The sequence below is a fragment of the Ovis canadensis genome, chromosome 19, assembly GCF_042477335.2.
Source record: "Ovis canadensis isolate MfBH-ARS-UI-01 breed Bighorn chromosome 19, ARS-UI_OviCan_v2, whole genome shotgun sequence".
Classification (NCBI taxonomy): domain Eukaryota; kingdom Metazoa; phylum Chordata; class Mammalia; order Artiodactyla; family Bovidae; genus Ovis; species Ovis canadensis.
This window is the reverse complement of record NC_091263.1, coordinates 40,726,221-40,745,801: the sequence shown is the minus strand read 5'-3', so window position 1 is coordinate 40,745,801 and position 19,581 is coordinate 40,726,221. Positions and strand designations below refer to the sequence as shown.

The 19,581-nt window shown below is 34.3% G+C and overlaps 1 protein-coding gene across 2 annotated transcripts in view; it reads left to right on the top strand.

Moving 5' to 3' along the window:
* CHL1 (cell adhesion molecule L1 like) overlaps positions 1–19,581 on the top strand; it is a 225,564-nt gene that overhangs the window by 123,081 nt on the left and 82,902 nt on the right. For both annotated transcript variants that reach the window (XM_069562132.1, XM_069562131.1), the window contains exons 3-5: positions 6,895–7,075; positions 11,900–12,005; positions 15,074–15,261. In XM_069562132.1, coding sequence (XP_069418233.1) covers positions 6,985–7,075; positions 11,900–12,005; positions 15,074–15,261 — 385 coding nt within the window. In that variant the 5' untranslated portion in view covers positions 6,895–6,984. The remainder of the gene's footprint in view (positions 1–6,894; positions 7,076–11,899; positions 12,006–15,073; positions 15,262–19,581) is intronic.

The window sequence follows — 19,581 nt, the reverse complement described above, 5'->3', positions numbered from 1 at the left end:
GCTGCATAGGCATTTCTCTAGATGCACAGAGCCAGGGCTGCTCTCCAGCTGCAGTGTGAAGGCTTCTCATTGCAGTGGCTTCTCCTGTGCAGGCCTCTTATTGTGGTGGCGCACAGGCTCTAGGGCATGCAGACTTCAGAAGCTGCAGCAGGTGGGCTCAGCAGTTGTGGCTCCTGGGCTCTCGAGCACAGCCACAATAATTGTGGTACCATGGCTTAGTTGCTCTGGGGCTTGTGGGATCTTCCCAGATCACAGATCAAACCTGCTGCTACTGCTGCTAAGTTGGTTCAGTCGTGTCTGTGCGACCCCGTAGACATAGATGGCAGCCCACCAGGCTCCCTTGTCCCTGGGATTCTCCAGGCAAGAACACTGGAGTGGGTTGCCATTTCCTTCTCTAATGCATGAAAGTGAAAAGTGAAAGTGAAGTCGCTCAGTCGGGTCGGACTCTGTGTGACCCCATAGACAGCAGCTCAACAGGCTCTGCCGTCCCTAGGATTCTCCAGGCAAGAACACTGGAGTGGATTGCAATTTCCTTCTCCAATGCATGAAAGTGAAAAGTGAAATTGAAGTTGCTCAGTCATGTCTGACTCTTCGTGACCCCATGGACTGCAACCCACCAGGCTCCTCCGTCCATGGGATTTTCCAGGCAAGAGTACTGGAGTGGGATGCCATTGCTTTCTCCAATCAAACCTGTGTTGTCTTCATTGACAGGCGGATTCTTTACCATTGAGCCACCACAGATTCTCTAAATTTGTATTCTTTGAATAAAGGTAATTGAGAATGTGCTTTTATTGTTACTGTACTGTTGTAAAACCTAATTACTAAATAATATGCCCTTTTATGCCTTCTGACTGTGAGGTTATGACTGACTTTCCCTTTTAAGTATGAAAGCTGTTTGGCGCTGTCATCATCATCACATAATGGAGTGTTGCTTGCAGGGGTTCATATTTTAACTTCCAGTGACCTTTATGTAACACCCTCTTTACATATAAGTCTCAGGTAAATTGAAGCTAGTCCCTGCAGGTGATAAGGTCAGATATAAAACTAACCATTACCACTATTCTGGAAACTAAGGATGTCATCATTGTTTGTTATGGGGCTGAATTTATATGCTTATTTTAAGCTAGGGCTTCACTGTGGCATGCTTTTATGGGAGAGAATTTCTTGTATCAAGACCATGTGGTTAAAATCATTAAAATTACAAAAGTCATACAATCACTGTAGAACAATTCATATCTATGAGATATTTTACTATGGCAATTAGAGACAGTTGAGCTCACTAACCTAAATCAGTAATTAATTGAAATTAAGCCTGTTCTCACTTATTTGGCTGCCTAGTATTTTTATTCTCTAATTTAGGGTAGGATGATAGATTAATCTGGAAATTTGGTCTCACAATAGCATTTGAAAGCCTCACCTTCTATAGATAGAGGACCGCTCAAATACATAAAATACCTTTAAATCAGCATTGACTATTGATGGAACAGAATATTAAATAATAAATTGCAGGTAAATGTTTATATATAACTATAAACAATGAATTTAGATTACCATTTTCACAGTACTTCAAGAGAAGGAAAAGGAAAATTCGAAGGTCAAGGAATTAACATTTTCATCTTACTTTTTTACCTTAGAAATAGCTAAATGATTCATTCTCTCTCTACAAATAATGTAGAACTGAGTTTTTGTCCTCAGGCAATGTTCTGCTTTTTATATAATGAAATCAATTTTTTTCACATTTTATTTTGTTGACTGGGATAATTCATTTCACCAGGAAAATGGTGTCATTGAACATAATAACCTTTTTGAAAACAACTTTTAATTACCAACATAAGTTATTTTTCATTTTAGGAAATATTCTGAACCGTGCAAGGGTAGTTTTTTTTTCTTTTTTTTCCAATTTCTATTATACAAATGGGTCAAATGAGATCAGACAAAGTAAAACTGGCATTACTCTAAGAACAAAGATTCATGACATTTTGTGGGGAGGTTGGGAGTATTTTCCTTCATGATCAATATAACTTTAGTCAAAATATAAATGTATTGTTGTCGTTTTAGACTTTCTGTTTTATAACAGTAACACAGTAGCATTAGTTACTACTTTGGATTTTACCTACTTGCATAAATGTATGGAGAGCTCTAGTGCATAATATCCTGAGGTACAACTTGATGGGAATTTTTAAAAGTCAAGATATTTGAAGTTAAATATAAATTAAATTGCTTATCTGACTCTACTTACATTAATTTTTCTACTAGTTGTAATGAATAAATAAGTAAATTATTTTTACAGAAAAAAATTAAGTACCTGGAAAAACTGATTATCACGTTTTAAAGCAAATTCATTTTTAGGGCTACATTATATCATTTGCAAGTTTCCTCTCCCATTTAATAGACTGCCTTTTCATTGTAGCAGTGGTTTCCTTTGCTGTGTAAAAGCTTTTAAATTTAATTAGGTCCCAATTGTTTAATTTTGCTTTTGTTTCCTTTCTTTTAAGAGACAGATCCAAAAAATTATTTTAACAATTTATGTCAGAGAATGTTCTGCTGATGTTTCCTTTTAGGAATTGCATAGTATCTGGTCTTACATTTAGGTCTTTAATCCATTTGAGTTTATTTTTATATATGAAAAAATATTATAAGTTCATTGTTTTACATATAGCTGTCCAGTATTCCCAGGACCACTTATTGAGTATTCTTGCCTGCTTATCATATATTTTTTCCTTCTTCGTTGTAGATTAATTGACCTTAAGTGACTGGGTTTATTCTGGGCTTTCTATTTTGTTTCAGCGATCAGTGTGTTTGTTCCAGTACCATACTGGAATCTTCTTAAGATTGCTTTGGCTACTTGGGGTGTTTGTGTTTCCATACAATTTTAAAATTATCCGTTCTAGTTCTGCAAAAATGCACTTGGTATTTTGATAGAGATTGCATCGAATCTGTATAGTGCCTTAGGTACTGTGGTTATTTTAACAATATTAATTCTCCTGATTCAAGAACACAATATATCTTTCCATTGGTTTGTTTCATTTTTAATTTCTTTCATTAATGTCTTAGTTTTCTGAGTAAGGTCTTTCACCTCCTGTTGTTGTTCAGTCTCTCAGTCATGTCCAACTGCTTCCCCATGGACTGTAGCCTGCAAGGCTCCTCTGTCCATGGAATTCTCCAGGCAAGAATACTGGAGTGGGTAGTCATCCCTTCCCCAGGTGATCTTCCCAGCTTAGGGATTGAACCAGAATCTCCTGCATTGCAGACTGATTCTTCACCATCTGGGCCACCACGGAAGACCATGTGATGGTCATATATGGCCTTTATTATGTCAGAAAAAGAATACAAAAAAGAACACAAATAACATATTGATGAGGATGTGGAAAAAGGGGAACCCTCATATACTGTTGGTAGGGATATAAATTGGTGCAAGCACTATGGAAAACAGTATGAAGATTTCTCAAAGAGATAAAAATAGAACTAGCATATGACCCAGCTTTCTGCTCCTTGGTATATATCTTTGAAAACCCCAAAAGACTAATTTGAAATGACACATGCACTCCCAGCTTTCATTGCAGCACTGTATACAATTGCCAGGGTATGGAAGCAACCTAAGTATCCATCAACAAATGAATGGATAAAGATGTGGTACACACACATACGCATACATACATCCATACATACACACAATGGACTACTCAGTCATAAAAAGAATGACATTTTGCCATTTGCAGTAACACTGATGGACTTGGAAGACATTAAAGTGACAAATACTGTATGATACCACTGATATGTGGAATCTAAAAAAACTACAACTTGTCAATAAAACAAAAGCAAGAAGCAAACACAGATATAGAGAACAAACTTATGGTTATCAGTGGATAGAGGAAAGTGGGGGAAATGGCAATCTAGGGGTAGGAGGATAAAAGGGTTATTAAGGGATTACATGAAATTATGTGTGAAAAACTTTTAAAAATTGGGAATCACTGTAGAAGTTAAAGAATCATTCATTCAATAAAACAATTCAGGTGAGTTCAGTTGCTCAGTCACATCCAACTATTTGTAACCCCATGGACTACAGCACTTCAGGCTTCCCTGTCCATTACCAACTCCTGGAGCATATTCAAACTCATGTTCATTGAGTCAGTGATGCCATCCAACCGTCTCATCCTCTGTTGTCCCCTTCTCCTCCCACCTTCAGTCTTTCACAGCATCAGAGTCTTTTCCAGTGAGTCAGTTCTTTGCATCGGGTGGCCAAAGTATTGGAGTTTCAGCTTCAGCATCAGTCCTTCCAATTAACACCCATGACTGATCCCCTTTAGGATGGACTGATTGGATCTCCCTGCAGTCCAAGGGACTCACAAGAGTCTTCTCCAACACCACAGTTCAAAAGCATCAGTTCTTCGATGCTCAGCTTTCTTTATAGTCCAACTCTCACATCCATACATGACTGCTGGAAAAACCATAGCCTTAACTAGATGGACCTTTATTGGCAAAGTAATATCTCAGCTTTTTAAAATGCTGTCTAGGTTGGTCATAACTTTTCTTCCAAGGAGCAAGCATCTTTTAATTTCATGGCTGCAGTCACCATCTGCAGTGATTTTGTAGCCCAGGAAAATAGTCTGTTGTGGTTTCCATTGTTTCTCCATCTGTTTGCCATGAAATGATGGGACCAGATGCCATGATCTTAGTTTTTTAAATGTTGTATTTTAAGCCTGCTCTTTCACTTTTATCAAGAAGCTCTTCAGTTCCTCTTAGCTTTCTGCCATTAGGGTGGTATCATCTGCATATCTGAGGTTATTGATATTTCTTCTAGCAATCTTGATTCCAGCTTGTGTTTCATCCAGCCCAGCAGTTTGCATGATGTACTCTGCATATAAGTTAAATAAACAAGTTGACAGTATACAGCCTTGAGATACTCCTTTCCGAATTTGGAACCAGTCCATTGTTCCATGTCTGATTCTAGCTGTTGCTTCTTGACCTGCATACAGATTTCTCAGGAGACAGGTCAGGTGGTCTGGTATTCCCATCTCTTTCAGAATTTTGCACAGGTTGTTGTGATCCACACAGTCAAAGGCTTTGGTATAATCAATAAAACAGAAGTAGATGTTTTTCTGGAACTCTCTTTGCTTTTTCAGTAATGCAACAGATGTTGGCAATTTGATCTCTGGTTCCTCTGCCTTTTCTAAATCCAGCTTGAACATCTGGAAGTTCAGGGTTCACGTACTGTTGAAGCCTGGCTTGGAGAATTTTGAGCATTACTTTGCTAGTGTGTGAGATGAGTGCAGTTGTGCGGTAGGTTAAACATTATTTGGCATTGCCTTTCTTTGGGATTGGAATGAAAACTGACCTTTTCCAGTCCTGTGGCCACTGCTGAGTGTTCACATTTGCTGACATATCAAGTGCAGCACTTTCACAGCATTATCTTTTAGGGTTTGAAATAGCTCAACTGGGATTCCATCACTAGCTTTGTTCATAGTGATGCTTTCTAGGGCGCACTTGTCTTCACATTCCAGGATGTCTGGCTCTAGGTGAGTGATCACACCATTGTGGTTATCTGGGTCATGAAGATCTTTTTTGCACAGTTCTTCTGTGTATTCTTGCCACCTTTTTTTTTTTTGCCACCTTTTCTTAATGTCTTCTGCTTCTTTTAGGTCCATACTGTTTCTGTCCTTTGTTGTGCCCATCTTTGCATGAAGTGTTCCCTTGACCTCTCTAGTTTTCTTAAAGAGATCTCTAGTCTTTCACATTTTAATGTTTTCCTCTACTTCTTTGCATTGATCCCTGAGGAAGGCTTTCTTATCTCTCCTTGCTGTTCTTTGGAACTCTACATTCAAATGCTTATATCTTTCCTTTCCTCTTCTGCCTTTCACTTCTCCTCTTTTCTCTGCTATTTGTAAGGCCTCCTCAGACAACCATTTTGCCTTTTTGCATTCCTCTTTCTTGGGGATGGCTTTGTCACTACCTCCTGTACAGTGTCAAGAACCTCCATCCATAGTTTTTCAGGTAGTCTGTCTACCAAATCTTATCCCTTGAATCTATTTGTCACTTCCACTGTATAATCATAAGGGATTTTATTTAGGTCATCCCTGAATGGTCTAGTGGTATCATAAAACAGTACATTATTATAAACTATTAAATAATAATATATAATATATTATAAATATTATACAATAAAATTAATATAGAACAGTAAAGTATAATAAAACAGTACATGAGAAATAATGTTTGAATATGTATTATCATGTTTCAGAATAAAAACAAAATCAAGAAGGTAAGGAGAAATTTATATTTTACCCTTAATATATTTCTGTCAACATGGAATGAATAAACTTTCTGCTGAAGTGGAAATTAACTGATGCGCTTATGTTTTCTTGAGGCAAGTCTAGATTCATGAATTTTAGTTGTAGTGGCTGGTCCTTATCCATTCATTCTTCCTTATTCCTTTCCCTGTATCCTGCTATTTACTTTCTATTAGTGTGATAATTCTGAACATGAAAAGTTATTTTGCCAGGGAAATAAAATATTAAATTTCTGACAGTGAACAACTCAAATGAGGTTAAATGCTTAAAATAAAGATTGAAAAAGAGTCACCTTTTGAAAGAAATTAGCTAACTGAAGTTACTCTCAAAGCCACTGACATTCATTAGAGTGTACTAGAGTACTTTCCAAGTAAAATTTCCTCTGATCAAAAAAAAAAAAAATTATGGGAGTAGTTTATGGTTTACCATATCAACTGTCCTTTATTTTAAATACAAAGAGGAAAAACTTACATTTGTATGCAGTTATTTGAGAACAGTCTGATAAAGAGGTAATTATTGCCAACAGAAAAATATATTCAACTTCTGTTGACCATTTACAGTACAAGAGCTTAGGGTATGTGTTACTGTTTTGTTTGTTTGTTTCCAGGTTTGTTTGTTTGTAACCAGCTTCCGATCAAAAGTAAGAAAAGACATTACAATTTTCCTTCTTTCTGGGCTGCCTCCTTCCTGAAGAGCAATGGAGGTATTGTTAAGTGGAAGAGGATTAATCACATCTCTAATTTTCTTCCTGTTAAAATTCTCAACAGCTGTTGATATACCACTTTCAGGTAAAGTGACAATATTCAATATCTACTTTGGAAGTCCATATTTGCATTTTGATTTTCAAGTTGAATAATTGTATATTGAACATGTGATTTTTCTGCCATATTTCTACCAGTCTCATAGCAATTTACATGGAATTCATGTTCTCCTTTTAAATTTTTCAGAAGGCTTATACTTGGCTGCTTGCTATAATCAATTATTTTGCAGCTCAGGCTTTTATACTTGTAGGCAAACTTGGCACGTAACAAGAAATATAACCTATAGATCAGGTGGTATTTTACCGTGTAAGGTAATCTGCAATATTAGCAACAGTTATTTCTTTTAGGTGTTTGATTAGTTTATTTTAGAGAGAGTTGTGACTCAGAAGTTGATGGAATTCAACCAATCAGGACAAAAGAGGAACTGAATGAACTTTGTATTGTTTCTGACAATAGTTATCTATTCAGGAATGAAAATAATTAGAAAAATATTGAAATGCATTTTCATAGTACACAACTAAAAGTGTAATATGATAATACCTCTGCAAATTTAAAGCATTCTATGGAGTGAATTCATATCAATATGTTAGTCATTTTGGGGGTATATGTCTTAGCATATGTTGGTATCAATAAAAATGGATGTAAATCTTTAACCATTATAAATCAACTTGAACAAGTTATAGTAACTAGAAGTTGAGAAATAGTATACCTGGAAAAACAATTTATGTAATAATGTATCAAGTATTTAAAGTACAGTTTAGGAGAATTTCTCTTGTTTATAAGCACTTGGGATTATTTACATATTTTTATGCATACAGTTCAAGTATTGATCCCTACTGTCTTCTTTTATATCTAATTTGGAGAGTCATAAAATAAGATATATTGATCATTATAATCTTAGCATGGGAAATATTCTTTGCAGATCATGTAAACTTCAAAGGATTAGTCTTGACCTCAGACCTGTTGTACAGATGTACAAATTTAAAGCTCTGTTTTATTCAAAGTGAAAATCTGTTAGCCTACACATCATATATATTGGCCTATATGTACAAACACTGGTTAAAAACCTGAAATGACACATCTTTAGTTGATTCTTTGGGTTTGAATATGCAGTGCCAAATTAAGGGCAAGGTTCTTAGCAGTCCTTATGGAAAAGAGGTTAATAATTACATTTTCTTCCCAGTAGTGCCAAAGATGTACTGGGATTCCTGATTCAGATTTCTGAACAAAGACTATACATTTTCCTTCCATCTTTTCTCATTTAGTTCATCAGTGGTGATAGGAAATTTTGTATTAGTACATAAGACACATTTTTAAAAATTTCTGGTTGTCTCAGTTACTTATGCGTTTTCATGCTGTAATGTCCTTAGACAACAATTGTTATAAAATATTAATGACATGTTTCCAGAACATCTGAAAATTACCCATTTATTTCAGTACTCTAGAGCTCTCATTGGCAAATGAAGTAAGGCAGGTATTCAGTTTGAATGTCAATGAGTCTGGTGTCTCTGTAATTGGCCTAATTATGGAGGAAAAGATTTGTAATGTAGAATATATATTCTTATAAACACCCAAAGGTTATTAACTTCATTCCCTGAATAATTAGTTATGGCTGAGACTTTACAACCTTAGCAAATTTAACAAAGAATAATGTTCTAATAAACAAGTTGTTCACAAGTTACTAGCTGATATCTTAGGGACTGTTGCTATTGTGCATCACTCCTCATCAGTTATAACTGTAATAACATTTAAATAATAGGAATTTGCAGTATGCTCAAGACCTGCTCTACACAGAAAGAGGTGGTAGTCAGAACCAAGTAAATGTCAGTGAAGATTTGAATGTTTTCCACATGTTATTAAAGTGTTTATAAATGTCCAGTTGGATAATCCTGAACTTGGGCTAATGCCACTAAACTGGTAAAATTCAATCATCAGATTCATTAGGCAAAAGTAAAGAATTTTAGAATTGGAAATGGCTGAGTTGTTATACTAGGCTGGCCATTGGTGTTCAAAATCTGATTCATGGACCACTCAGAGTCACAGAGATTTATTCAGGCAGTCCATTGATCAAATGTTTCATAATACCAAGATGTCACTTTTTACTTTTCCACCATGTTGATGTTCCACTGTGCACTGATGTTGCAAAAGCAATGGTGCTAAACAGGCACTTGCCCAGCATAGATCAAGACATTGGCACCAAACTTATGGAATTCCCAGGACCATATACTTACACTAAAATAACAGCAACAAAAAATCTTAAAAACCACCAAAAAGTAAAGTTTTGCTTAAGACTGTCCTCGTTGAAACAGTTAAGTGTTATTGATTTTATTAAATCTTCATCCTTGAGTACATTCTTCTTAATATTCTGTAGGATGAATTTGGAAATAAATATAAAATAATTCTGCTATGTAACAAAGTACTATGACAGTCTGTCTTCCTTGATTGTGTCATTATGTGAGTGCCAAGCCAGATATCATTTTTATTGATAGAAAAAATGGATTACTTTGATGGATATTTTCCCCAAAATGAACCATGGGAGCTTGTCACTTCAACAGAAATAACTGATAAAATATATATTGTCAGTGATAAAATATGAGTGTTTAGGCACATATTGGAATTGTGGAAAGCTTGTATCATCTGTGAGACTGACAGCATCTCCACATTTAAGGCATTTCTAAGATCAGCAATATTAACAAATGTGAAATTTTAATATTGTGTAATGACATGTGTCAGTATTTGGAAGATTTATATAACTCAGTTAACTGATAGTTTTTCCAGATGAATATTACATGTCACAAAAACATGCATGATTTAAAAAGCACCCGTGGATAGAACATTTTAATATGACAGAATATGAAAATATATCCACAGGGTTTCCGATTTCATATTGCAAGAAACCTTTAAGAAATTATGCTTGGTGAGTTTTGGGGTACTATCCCAAAACAGTGCCCACAGAAATCAGAAAGTGAAAGTCTCTCAGTCATGTCTGACGCTGAGGTCCCATGGAATGTAGTCCATGGAATTCTCCAGGCCAGAATACTGGAGTGGGTAACCTTTCCCTTCTCCATGGGATCTTCCCAACTCAGGGATCGAACCCCAGTCTCCCGCATTGCAGGCGGATTCTTTACCAGCCGAGCCACAAGGGAAGCCCACAAAAATCAGAAAGAACTATAAAATACCTCAGCCTTTTTTTAGGTACACATCTATGTAAGGTTGGCTCTTCTTCATTTATTGCAACGAAACATAACATATGGAATACAGAGGTAGATAGAATCCAGCCGTTGTCCCTGAAGATATTAGAGATTTGTAATAATATAAAACAATGCCACTTTTCTAACTACATTCGGTATTTTTGATAAAATGTTGTTTAATGAATAATAGGATTGTTTTAAGTGAATAAATATTTAGAAGATTTTTCACTTTTAATTCTAATATGGTAAATATTGTTAAATACAACCTACCATTACAAAACCGCTTGAAGATATAATATTTAAGAATGCAAAGGGACCCAGTGACCAAAAAGTCTGTTTACTTGGCTCGAGTCTCTAATTTTACAAATGGGAAAAGTAGAGTGTGGTTCTGGGCCTGGCTTAGGGTCACAGGGTTTTGGGCCTCTTTGTATCCACTGTGGAATACCACTTGTGTGTGTCACACAAAATGCTTTCTCAGAGCCTATTTGCCAAAGTCAGATTTCAGCTACTGAACCATTTATACTTTCTTAGGAATTCAGTCCTGTTTTCTTACAGAGCTTGTTACAAATGTACAAAAATTGTAGTTTCTTCCTTTGAAAGCTCTTGAATGCTCTATGACAGATTTTTAACATATATCATGATTGGTGTCCTGTTTTAAAACTTAATCCAAGTTTGAAACTTCAGCATTAGGATGTTTATTTTATGGTCATAATGCTCAGAAATGCCATCCCTCTGCCTGAACTGGTGAGATACAAAGCTATCCTCTACTTTTTAAATTTGTCTGGAGGGTATTTAACATGCCAAAATGAAAAAAAAAAATCGTCACAAGATGAAGGAATATCGGAATTTGAGGAATCCTCTTTAAAGAAACTATTCTATATTAGCTATCATTTTCATCCTAATGATCATTAGTGTTAAATTCTATAAGGAGGAGAATACCCTCAAGTTCCCAAGGTGGCAAAATGTATTTAAAAATTATAAATTGGAAGTGACAAATGAAAATCAAGCTCAGGGGAAATATAACAATAAATGGAAATGAAACTAAAGTGGAGGGGGTTATTTTGTGGTAATAATTAGCAAAATGTTTCATCATTTTAAGATGCTGTTATTCATTCATGGCATGGCTGTGGGAAACCGCTATACTCATAGGTTGTTTGTGGTAAATATCCTCTTAGAGATGTTTACATTTATCTAGGGTCATTACCATTAGTATCCATGCCTAGAAATTTATCACAGGTAACTAATTCAATAAAGGAAAAATCTATATACTTAAGGAATGAAGAAATAGCCTAATTTCCAAAAATAAAATTATTAGGTAAGTTATCAAATATGGTCAGTGACCAAACATTGTCAATTGTCAATGACCAAACCAAGTAAAAATGCATAAACACATCAACATAGATGAAATGCCAATATAAGTGGATGTTTTAAAATTACATTGTTACATGATTGTGGGTTTATAAAAAATATGACAACATAAATGGATGCAGTGAAGTATATTCCCTAGAGCTAACTACATTTTGCAAAGAGGAAGTCAGATTTGTTCTCTGGTTGTACTTACTAATATAGAAAGTGTGTTGAAATTATTTTTGTTGTAGCTAAACTAACTTCAACCAGTTTTTGGAGAGCACATTATTTAAATACTTATTTTAATATTTAGTTCAACAGGTTCCAACAATTGTGAAGCAGTCAACAGTGCAAGTTGCCTTTCCTTTTGATGAGTATTTTCAAATTGAATGTGTAGCTAAAGGAAATCCAGAACCAAAGTGAGTATTTTTTTCAAACTAAGTAGTTGTTTAAAATTATACAGTCCTTTATAGTGAATTTTATTCTAATCTTTATAAGCTTGCTAAACTGCTAAGTCACTTAAATCTACACATTATTGAAAGTAAAAATTTCCAAGTGAATGATAGCTATGTCTATAAAAACAAAGCTTGGTTATTTTATGCATGTTCTTTTGCCAGCTAAAATTATTTTTATCATAAATCATCTTATGTTAAATATTTAGCATAGGCTTTGGCATTGTGGAAACATGCACCAATTATTTATGAGTGAACAAGCTAGATAGATAACAGAAAATACTTTATTCTCTTTATTGAAAGGTGGCATTTATTAAATGAAAGCTAATATATTTGTAAATGTTATTCTGTACATATTTATTATTGCATGTCTTAATTGTGACACATATATTCAGTGAATAGGTTGTTACTTGATATTTTTAACTTTGTTATAAAGATGTTAACTCAGATGGCAAAATAAAAATGACATGGTATATTTTATCTAGTATTTTATTATTAATGAAAAAATTGTTACTATAGGTAATTATAATCTCTGAAAGTTTCTTCTAAGTACCTACTAGTTTGGAGAGAAAGAACTGTGTGAGTACTGAAATTGAAGAGGAAAAGATACAAAGAGAATTCAAGATTTTAAAGTTCTAAATGATTCTAGAATGATAAGCAAACCTACAGACTTTCATTGATTTACCTGATCATTTTGTATCCATTAAAGATGAAAGAATGGAAATTAATTATTTTAAATTGTTTAAAATGTGAATAACATTTTTATTGCCTGATAATTTGATATTTTAAAAATTATTAGTGAATCATTAGCATTCTTAATTGTCATTTTTCTGTCTTTTACCAACTATAATATAATTCATATATGTGAATATGGATAAATTATAATGGAATAAAGGAGAATGTATTAATCACTGCAAATATGGATCAATCAATATTATTATATATAAATATTGGTTAACTTGATTATATCAAGAGATACACCATACAGTCATGGGATGATTAATGATGAGTTATATTTATCATGTCAATATCCAGTATCAAGTTTAATTATGAACTACTAATTCAGAAAATGAATAGAGTACCTGCTATTAGCATTATTTATTCTTCTCAAGTCATATCTAATATAGTTATGTAAGAATTTTTTAATGACTCTAGATATGGAAAGAATATTTAATACTACATTATTATTATCTTTATTAGATAATTGATATTCTATCTGAAAACACAATAAAATTCAATGGACAAAAATAAAATTTTATACATATGAAATAAGTGGTCAATTTTTCTTTTTTTAAAGATATAGTTAAATACCTTATTATATAAAGCAAAAAATAAGTAGAAAACAAGAAGGGAAAAAAATCCCATCATGATAGTAAAAGGAACAAATCCAGAAATTCCATTTGTTAGTAACAGCAATATCACTGAAAGTGATAGCAAAAACTACGTAGCATCAATTATGTAGCATGTATACTGGGTAGCAGGTTTAGAGAAACCTTGAATGAATGAAAAGCTGCAGCATGGCACAAATTAGAAGTGTTTCATTTTGAATATATAGAGTTATCCTAGTCAAGGTATTAGAATTTTAAAGAAAAGATTCTATATGTTATTTGCACCTAAAACCAAAAAGATATGAAAGATGCAGAGAGAAAAGAAGTAAGAGAAGTTGTCAGGAGACAGGCATGCTCCTAAGAAAATTGTGTCTCATAAGATTTTGCTATTCTTTTTGAACAAGCGTCAGACTGTGTTCCTGGAGCATATTCAAATTGGTGTGCATTACTAATATATAAAATAGAATCTAATTGGGAAGTCACTGTATATCTATTAGATTTTTACAGATTAAAAAAAAAACAAAACTTTTTATAACCATGTCCATAGAATGGATACTGTTACATATGGGAGTGGGAATTGTCTGTTTTTTCTGGAATATAATTCTTCAGTGCTTATCAAAAATGATGAAATATTTTTTATATTATGGGTTTATCAATCTGACTTGTAAGGAATTACCATAATAAAATATTTGTACCATCCAAAATAAATATGTAGAGTTTTTGTAACAATATTGTTCATAAAAGAGAAAAAGTAAAAATGGTTAGATAAATTAATTAGGAGCCATAAGACAGAAGATAATGTCATAAAATTATCTTTAGAGCATTGCAATAATTGGAAAACCTTAAATGGAAAAATCATACATTCACTGTGGTCTCAATTATGTTACAAATATGTCTAAAAATATTGATAGATTATGTAACCCAGTTTGATAATAATTGCTTGTGTGTTTTTGAATTTTGAGTGAGCTCTCCTCAAATATACACACACACACACACACACACACACACATACATGGACATATTGTATATTTATATTTTTTAGTCTCCAAATACTGTAATGTCTGAAATATTAGTAAAGATCCTACATTATCTTTTCAATTGGATAAGTTTTAAAATATATCTTTAATTTTTAAAAAACAGAATGAAACCTATCTTTTCTTCCCCTTCCAATTGTCACAGCTTTTTCATGGCTTGTGTCTCAGTCAGTTCTGGCTGCTACAGTAAAAATGCCATGGACTGAATGTCTTAAACAACAGACACATATTTGTCACAGCTCTGGTGGTGAGAAGACCAAGACCAAGTCACTGACAGATTTAGTATCACCGGCAGCTTTGGTGTCTGGTGATGACCTACTTGCTGTTCACAGCCAGTCATCTTCTTGTAACCTCACATGGCAGAAGGGAGCAAGCATGGGCATGACATAATCACCTCTCCAAGGCCCTACCCTCAAATACTATTATAATATATGGGGAAATAGACTTCAACATAGGAATTTTAGGGAGACATAAACAATTAAGTCTATAGCAGTTTATAAGATTTCTCAGATTATTTTAGATACCTTTTTGTATTGTTATATTCAGTTAAAAAGATGTATATATATATATATATACTTTTTATTTTAAAATGTCTCAGTTTTATTTCTGTATATTTATTTGTAAATAAGTTATGGTTTTTTTCAGGGTTGATAACTTTAGTTTTGTCTTACAGATTCTTGTGGAATAAGGATGACAAGCCTTTTAATCTCTCTGACCCTCGGATAATTGTATCTAACAATGGGGGAACTTTCAGGATACCAAATGATGGGCACATATCTCACTTTCAAGGAAAATACCGCTGCTTTGCTTCTAATAAGCTGGGGATTGCCATGTCAGAAGAAATCGAGTTTATAGTTCCTAGTAAGTATTTCAGTGCTTCCCAGGTGGTTCAGTGGTAAAGAATCTGCTTGCCAATGCAGGAGACATGGGTTCAATCCCTGGTTGGGGAAGATCCCCTAGAGAAGGAAATGGCAACCCACTCCAGTATTCTTGCCTGGAGAATTCCATGGAGAGAGGAATCTGGCTGGGCTACAGTCCATGGGGTTGCAAAAGAGTCATACACAACTTAGCATCTAAACAGCAGCAGTAACAGTAAGTATTACAGAGGAGATTTCATTTAATATTTTAGTGAAGTTTAGTAGGAGTTCTACTAGGCTGCAATGAAATAAGATTATTGATTTAATTAGCTTATAATTGCTTTATATTTTATTTATAAGGGAAATTATCTTCCAGGTTTTGATATTTAGAAGTTGATGATCTTGACAGCGACATACTTTCGCTGTGTTTCACTAATAATACATGTAACATGAGGAAAAATAGTATTTGTTTTGCTTAATCCAATGAAGTTAAATAGTTAGATTTGGCTGTGTTATGCTGCAGTCACAAGTAATCCCCAAGCCCTTGTGTTAATACAGGGTTGTTCCTTGATGAGGCAGTTTGCTGTAGTTCTGGCAGCTCTTCAGAGCAACTGTTCTCCATGTAGATTTTCAGAGATCCTAACTGATGGATATACCATCATCCTATCTCTGCACCATGTGAAACTTGTACCATCTGGGTCAGAGAGTGGGGGTATAGAACACTGCTTCCTGCAAGAAGTTACACAGGCAGCTTCTACTCACCTTGTTAGGTGGGGCAAAACAAATGGCATAGCCCCACCTAACCTCAGTATGAGTGCCCAGTGATAATAGTATATGTTAGTAATATCTTCCATAGATCATAACCATGGGAAACTACAAGTTCCCTTACCATTAAAGCTGTTATTTATCAATAATTATCCCCAAGAGTAAGCAACTTCTTTATTACCAGATCGGATCTCTGTAGCATGGGATCTTTGATGACTGACTTTCACATTTGGTCATTTATTTTCCTGAATTTTAAGGTATCCAACATTACTCGATTCAAACCAAAGGCTTTGAAGGAAAAATTCTTGGATATAAAACTGCCGAGAGGTTCTATTTTGCAATTTCTTCTTGCAGAGTTCTAGACCTTTCAGGATATGGACACCTTATGCTGGGGGAATAGAATGTACACAAACCTGGGGAGAACAAATAATGAAAAACATGTGTGTCATCCTTGAAGCTGGAACAGGAAACTGGGTTTAAATTTTTTTAAGTTTTATGTATTTTCTAGAGGAGAGACTATAACTCAAATTTAAAATCTTAACAAGTATATGTCTTAAAATGTATAGAATAGTTACAGGATACATATAGAACAAAATATGAGTGATTATGAAACTCTGGTATCAAGAAGAAAAAGAAAAAGGCAAGATAGGAGAGGGAAAAAACTATAGAAATAAATCTAAACATATCATTAATTAAAGATGAACGTAAACTAAAAGCTCAGATTTAAAAAGTTATAAGCTATTTACCACATTACACATTTAAAGCATGAGCAGATAGAATTGTTGAAACTAAAAGGGGGAAAAGATGTTCCATCTTTTTAATAGATAAATAGATATCTTAAATGCTGTTCAAAAGAAAAGTACATATGGCTCTATTAATATCAATCAGAATAGACTATTTTATAAAGGCTCCCTGAAGATTAATGTACCAGGCATATGTAATATGAAGGTGTATGGAGAAGAAATAGAAGTTAAGTACAAGGAGAAATAGACAAATCTATCATAGTGATGAAAGATGTTCACATGCGTGTTTCATTATTTGGGAGCTCAAGCAGAGGAAACATTAGAAAAGCACATGGAGGATTTAAAGAACCCAATCACAAACTCTAGCTAATCCGCATGTTTAGAACATTATACCTGAAACTGCAGAGTGTTTTTCAGTATTTGATAATACGTTAGCTATAAAGTAAATATGACCAAAATACAGTTGAGAAATGGGTTTTTAAAAAATAATCCAGAAAAAGCATTACCAATGAATATAACTGAAGATGATATTAATGTATTTATAAATAATTTTACAGATCTCTAAGTTGGAGAAAAGAGCCTGATGCTGGGAAAGATTGAGGGCAGGAGGAGAAGGGGATGACAGAGGATGAGTTGGATGGCGTCACCAACTCAATGGACATGGGTTTGGGTGGACTCTGGGAGTTGGTGATGGACGGGGAGGCCTGGCGTGCTACGGTTCATGGGATCGCAAAGAGTCGGACACAACTGAGCGACTGAACTGAAATTGGAGAAGGAAATGGCAACCCAGTCCAATATTCTTGTCTGGAGAATCCCATGGACAGAGAAGCCTGGCAGGCTATCATCCATGGGGTTGCAAAGAGTCAGACACAACTTAGCGACTAAACCACCACCACCGAGTAAAGAGCAAAAAAGGAAGTGGCAAAAGATATAAACTTGCACCTCAGACTGCAATGGCCAATACAAATGTAAAAATGCACTTAATATAATTAGTAATCGGAAATAGATCTATGGTAACCTAAATAATACAAGCATTTGATTCCTGCAAAATTGGGAAATACAGCAGAGTCTGAAAGTAGCAGTTTTAGGTGGGACTTTGCGGCTGGCATAACAGGTATCCACTGTGGAGAGTCCAGTTTACTGCTTGGACTGTGGAGGATATTGGTCGCTGCCTACTTAGTTAAAGATACTCTCTCCAGTGACCCAGAAATTTCTCTTTCTCATGTGCATGTGCCCCTTACCTGTGAGCGCCAGGAATAGCTGTGGCAGCATTGTTTGTGTTTTAGAAATATACTGAACAAAAACACAAGTTCATTTGTGATATAATGAAATAATTGTGGCATATTCATACAAAAATTACTCAGCAGTGAAGACTGATGAACCTTAGAGATGTGTTGAACAATGAAAGCAAATATCTCAAAGAAACATAAATGTGACTTCATTTATGCAAGGTCAGTATATGTAAAAATGAATACAATATTGTTTAGGATTATCATTTCATATGGTAAAATCATAATGCAGAACATTAAAGAGAATGATGAAAACAAACTTTAGGATGGTAGTTACCTCTAACGGGATGTGGAACAGCTAGGATCTACACCAATAGAAAGGTGACGGTGCTTTTATGTTTCTCTTACGATGGGTGATGGGTCAAGAGTGTTGCATTTCTTTCTTTTTATTCTTTATACTTATTTTATGCGGTCTTTATGTATACAAAGTTAATTAGTATGTAGCATACTGATTTGTCTTAGACATACTGAATTATTAAGTGTGAGGTTAGAGCATAGTAGTGGGCACAGTAGTGATGTACAGACTTGAAAATTTGCCTCTGGAGTTTGGGTTTAAAATGACGGTAGGGAATATTCTTGAATTCTGGGTCAGAAAATTGTAATCGAGAATCATAAAATCATATAGATATAACTAACTATACAGCTATAGTTATCATTCTATATTATAGAGTATATTATTATAAACTATAATATAGTGTATAATATAAATAAGTATATAATAAGTATAATAAGTATATAATATAATTAACAAATAAGATGAGGAAGTAGGAGACAGAGGGAGAGGAAAGGAAGATATAAAAAAATCTGTTGTACAAGACAAGGCATTAGGGTGATCCCTAACCTGAATTCTAGTGGTTGCTATGGAGACACAAAGGAACAGGCAGTTGCTAGACCTATAGCAGAGAAATGGCACATTTTAGTATAAGGTTCTGCAATTAAAGGATTTTGAAAAGAAAATGTTCTGTGTCATTATCAAAGCAGACCAAGTGAAGGCATGAAAAATGTAAGGGTAATTCTGGCCAGAATTGGCTAGTATTGTAATTAAGAGATGAGAGTTGAATCTGAGCTGTGTAGTGGATAATTGTGCCATTTTTTTCTGCTGCTGTAGAAAAGAGGAAAGTAAATTAGATTTCTCATGCATCATTTCCAGCTCCTCCTAAAATTACTTCATCATCTAACACCTTTCTGCAATTATTTATATGTTGAATAGGACCATCAGCCCAATTCTTAAGAGTTTATAAATCAGAGACCATTAAAGGCTTCCTACAAGTTTTATCAATTGATTATTCTCTTAAGGTGTAGAGAATTGATTCTTCATTTATATTACACTCTGATATGATATGAGAGTGATATGAGTTTTAAAGTTTGTAAAACTTTAAAGTTTTAACTCTCATTTCTTAAACTTTTCTTTAAAACAAACCTAAAGGCTAGATTCTAAGTTTGAACATAGGTACAGTAACTGAAAATCTGGCCATTACCCCTTACCATCAGAAAAATCTATACACTGTGTTTAGTTATCTACCCTGA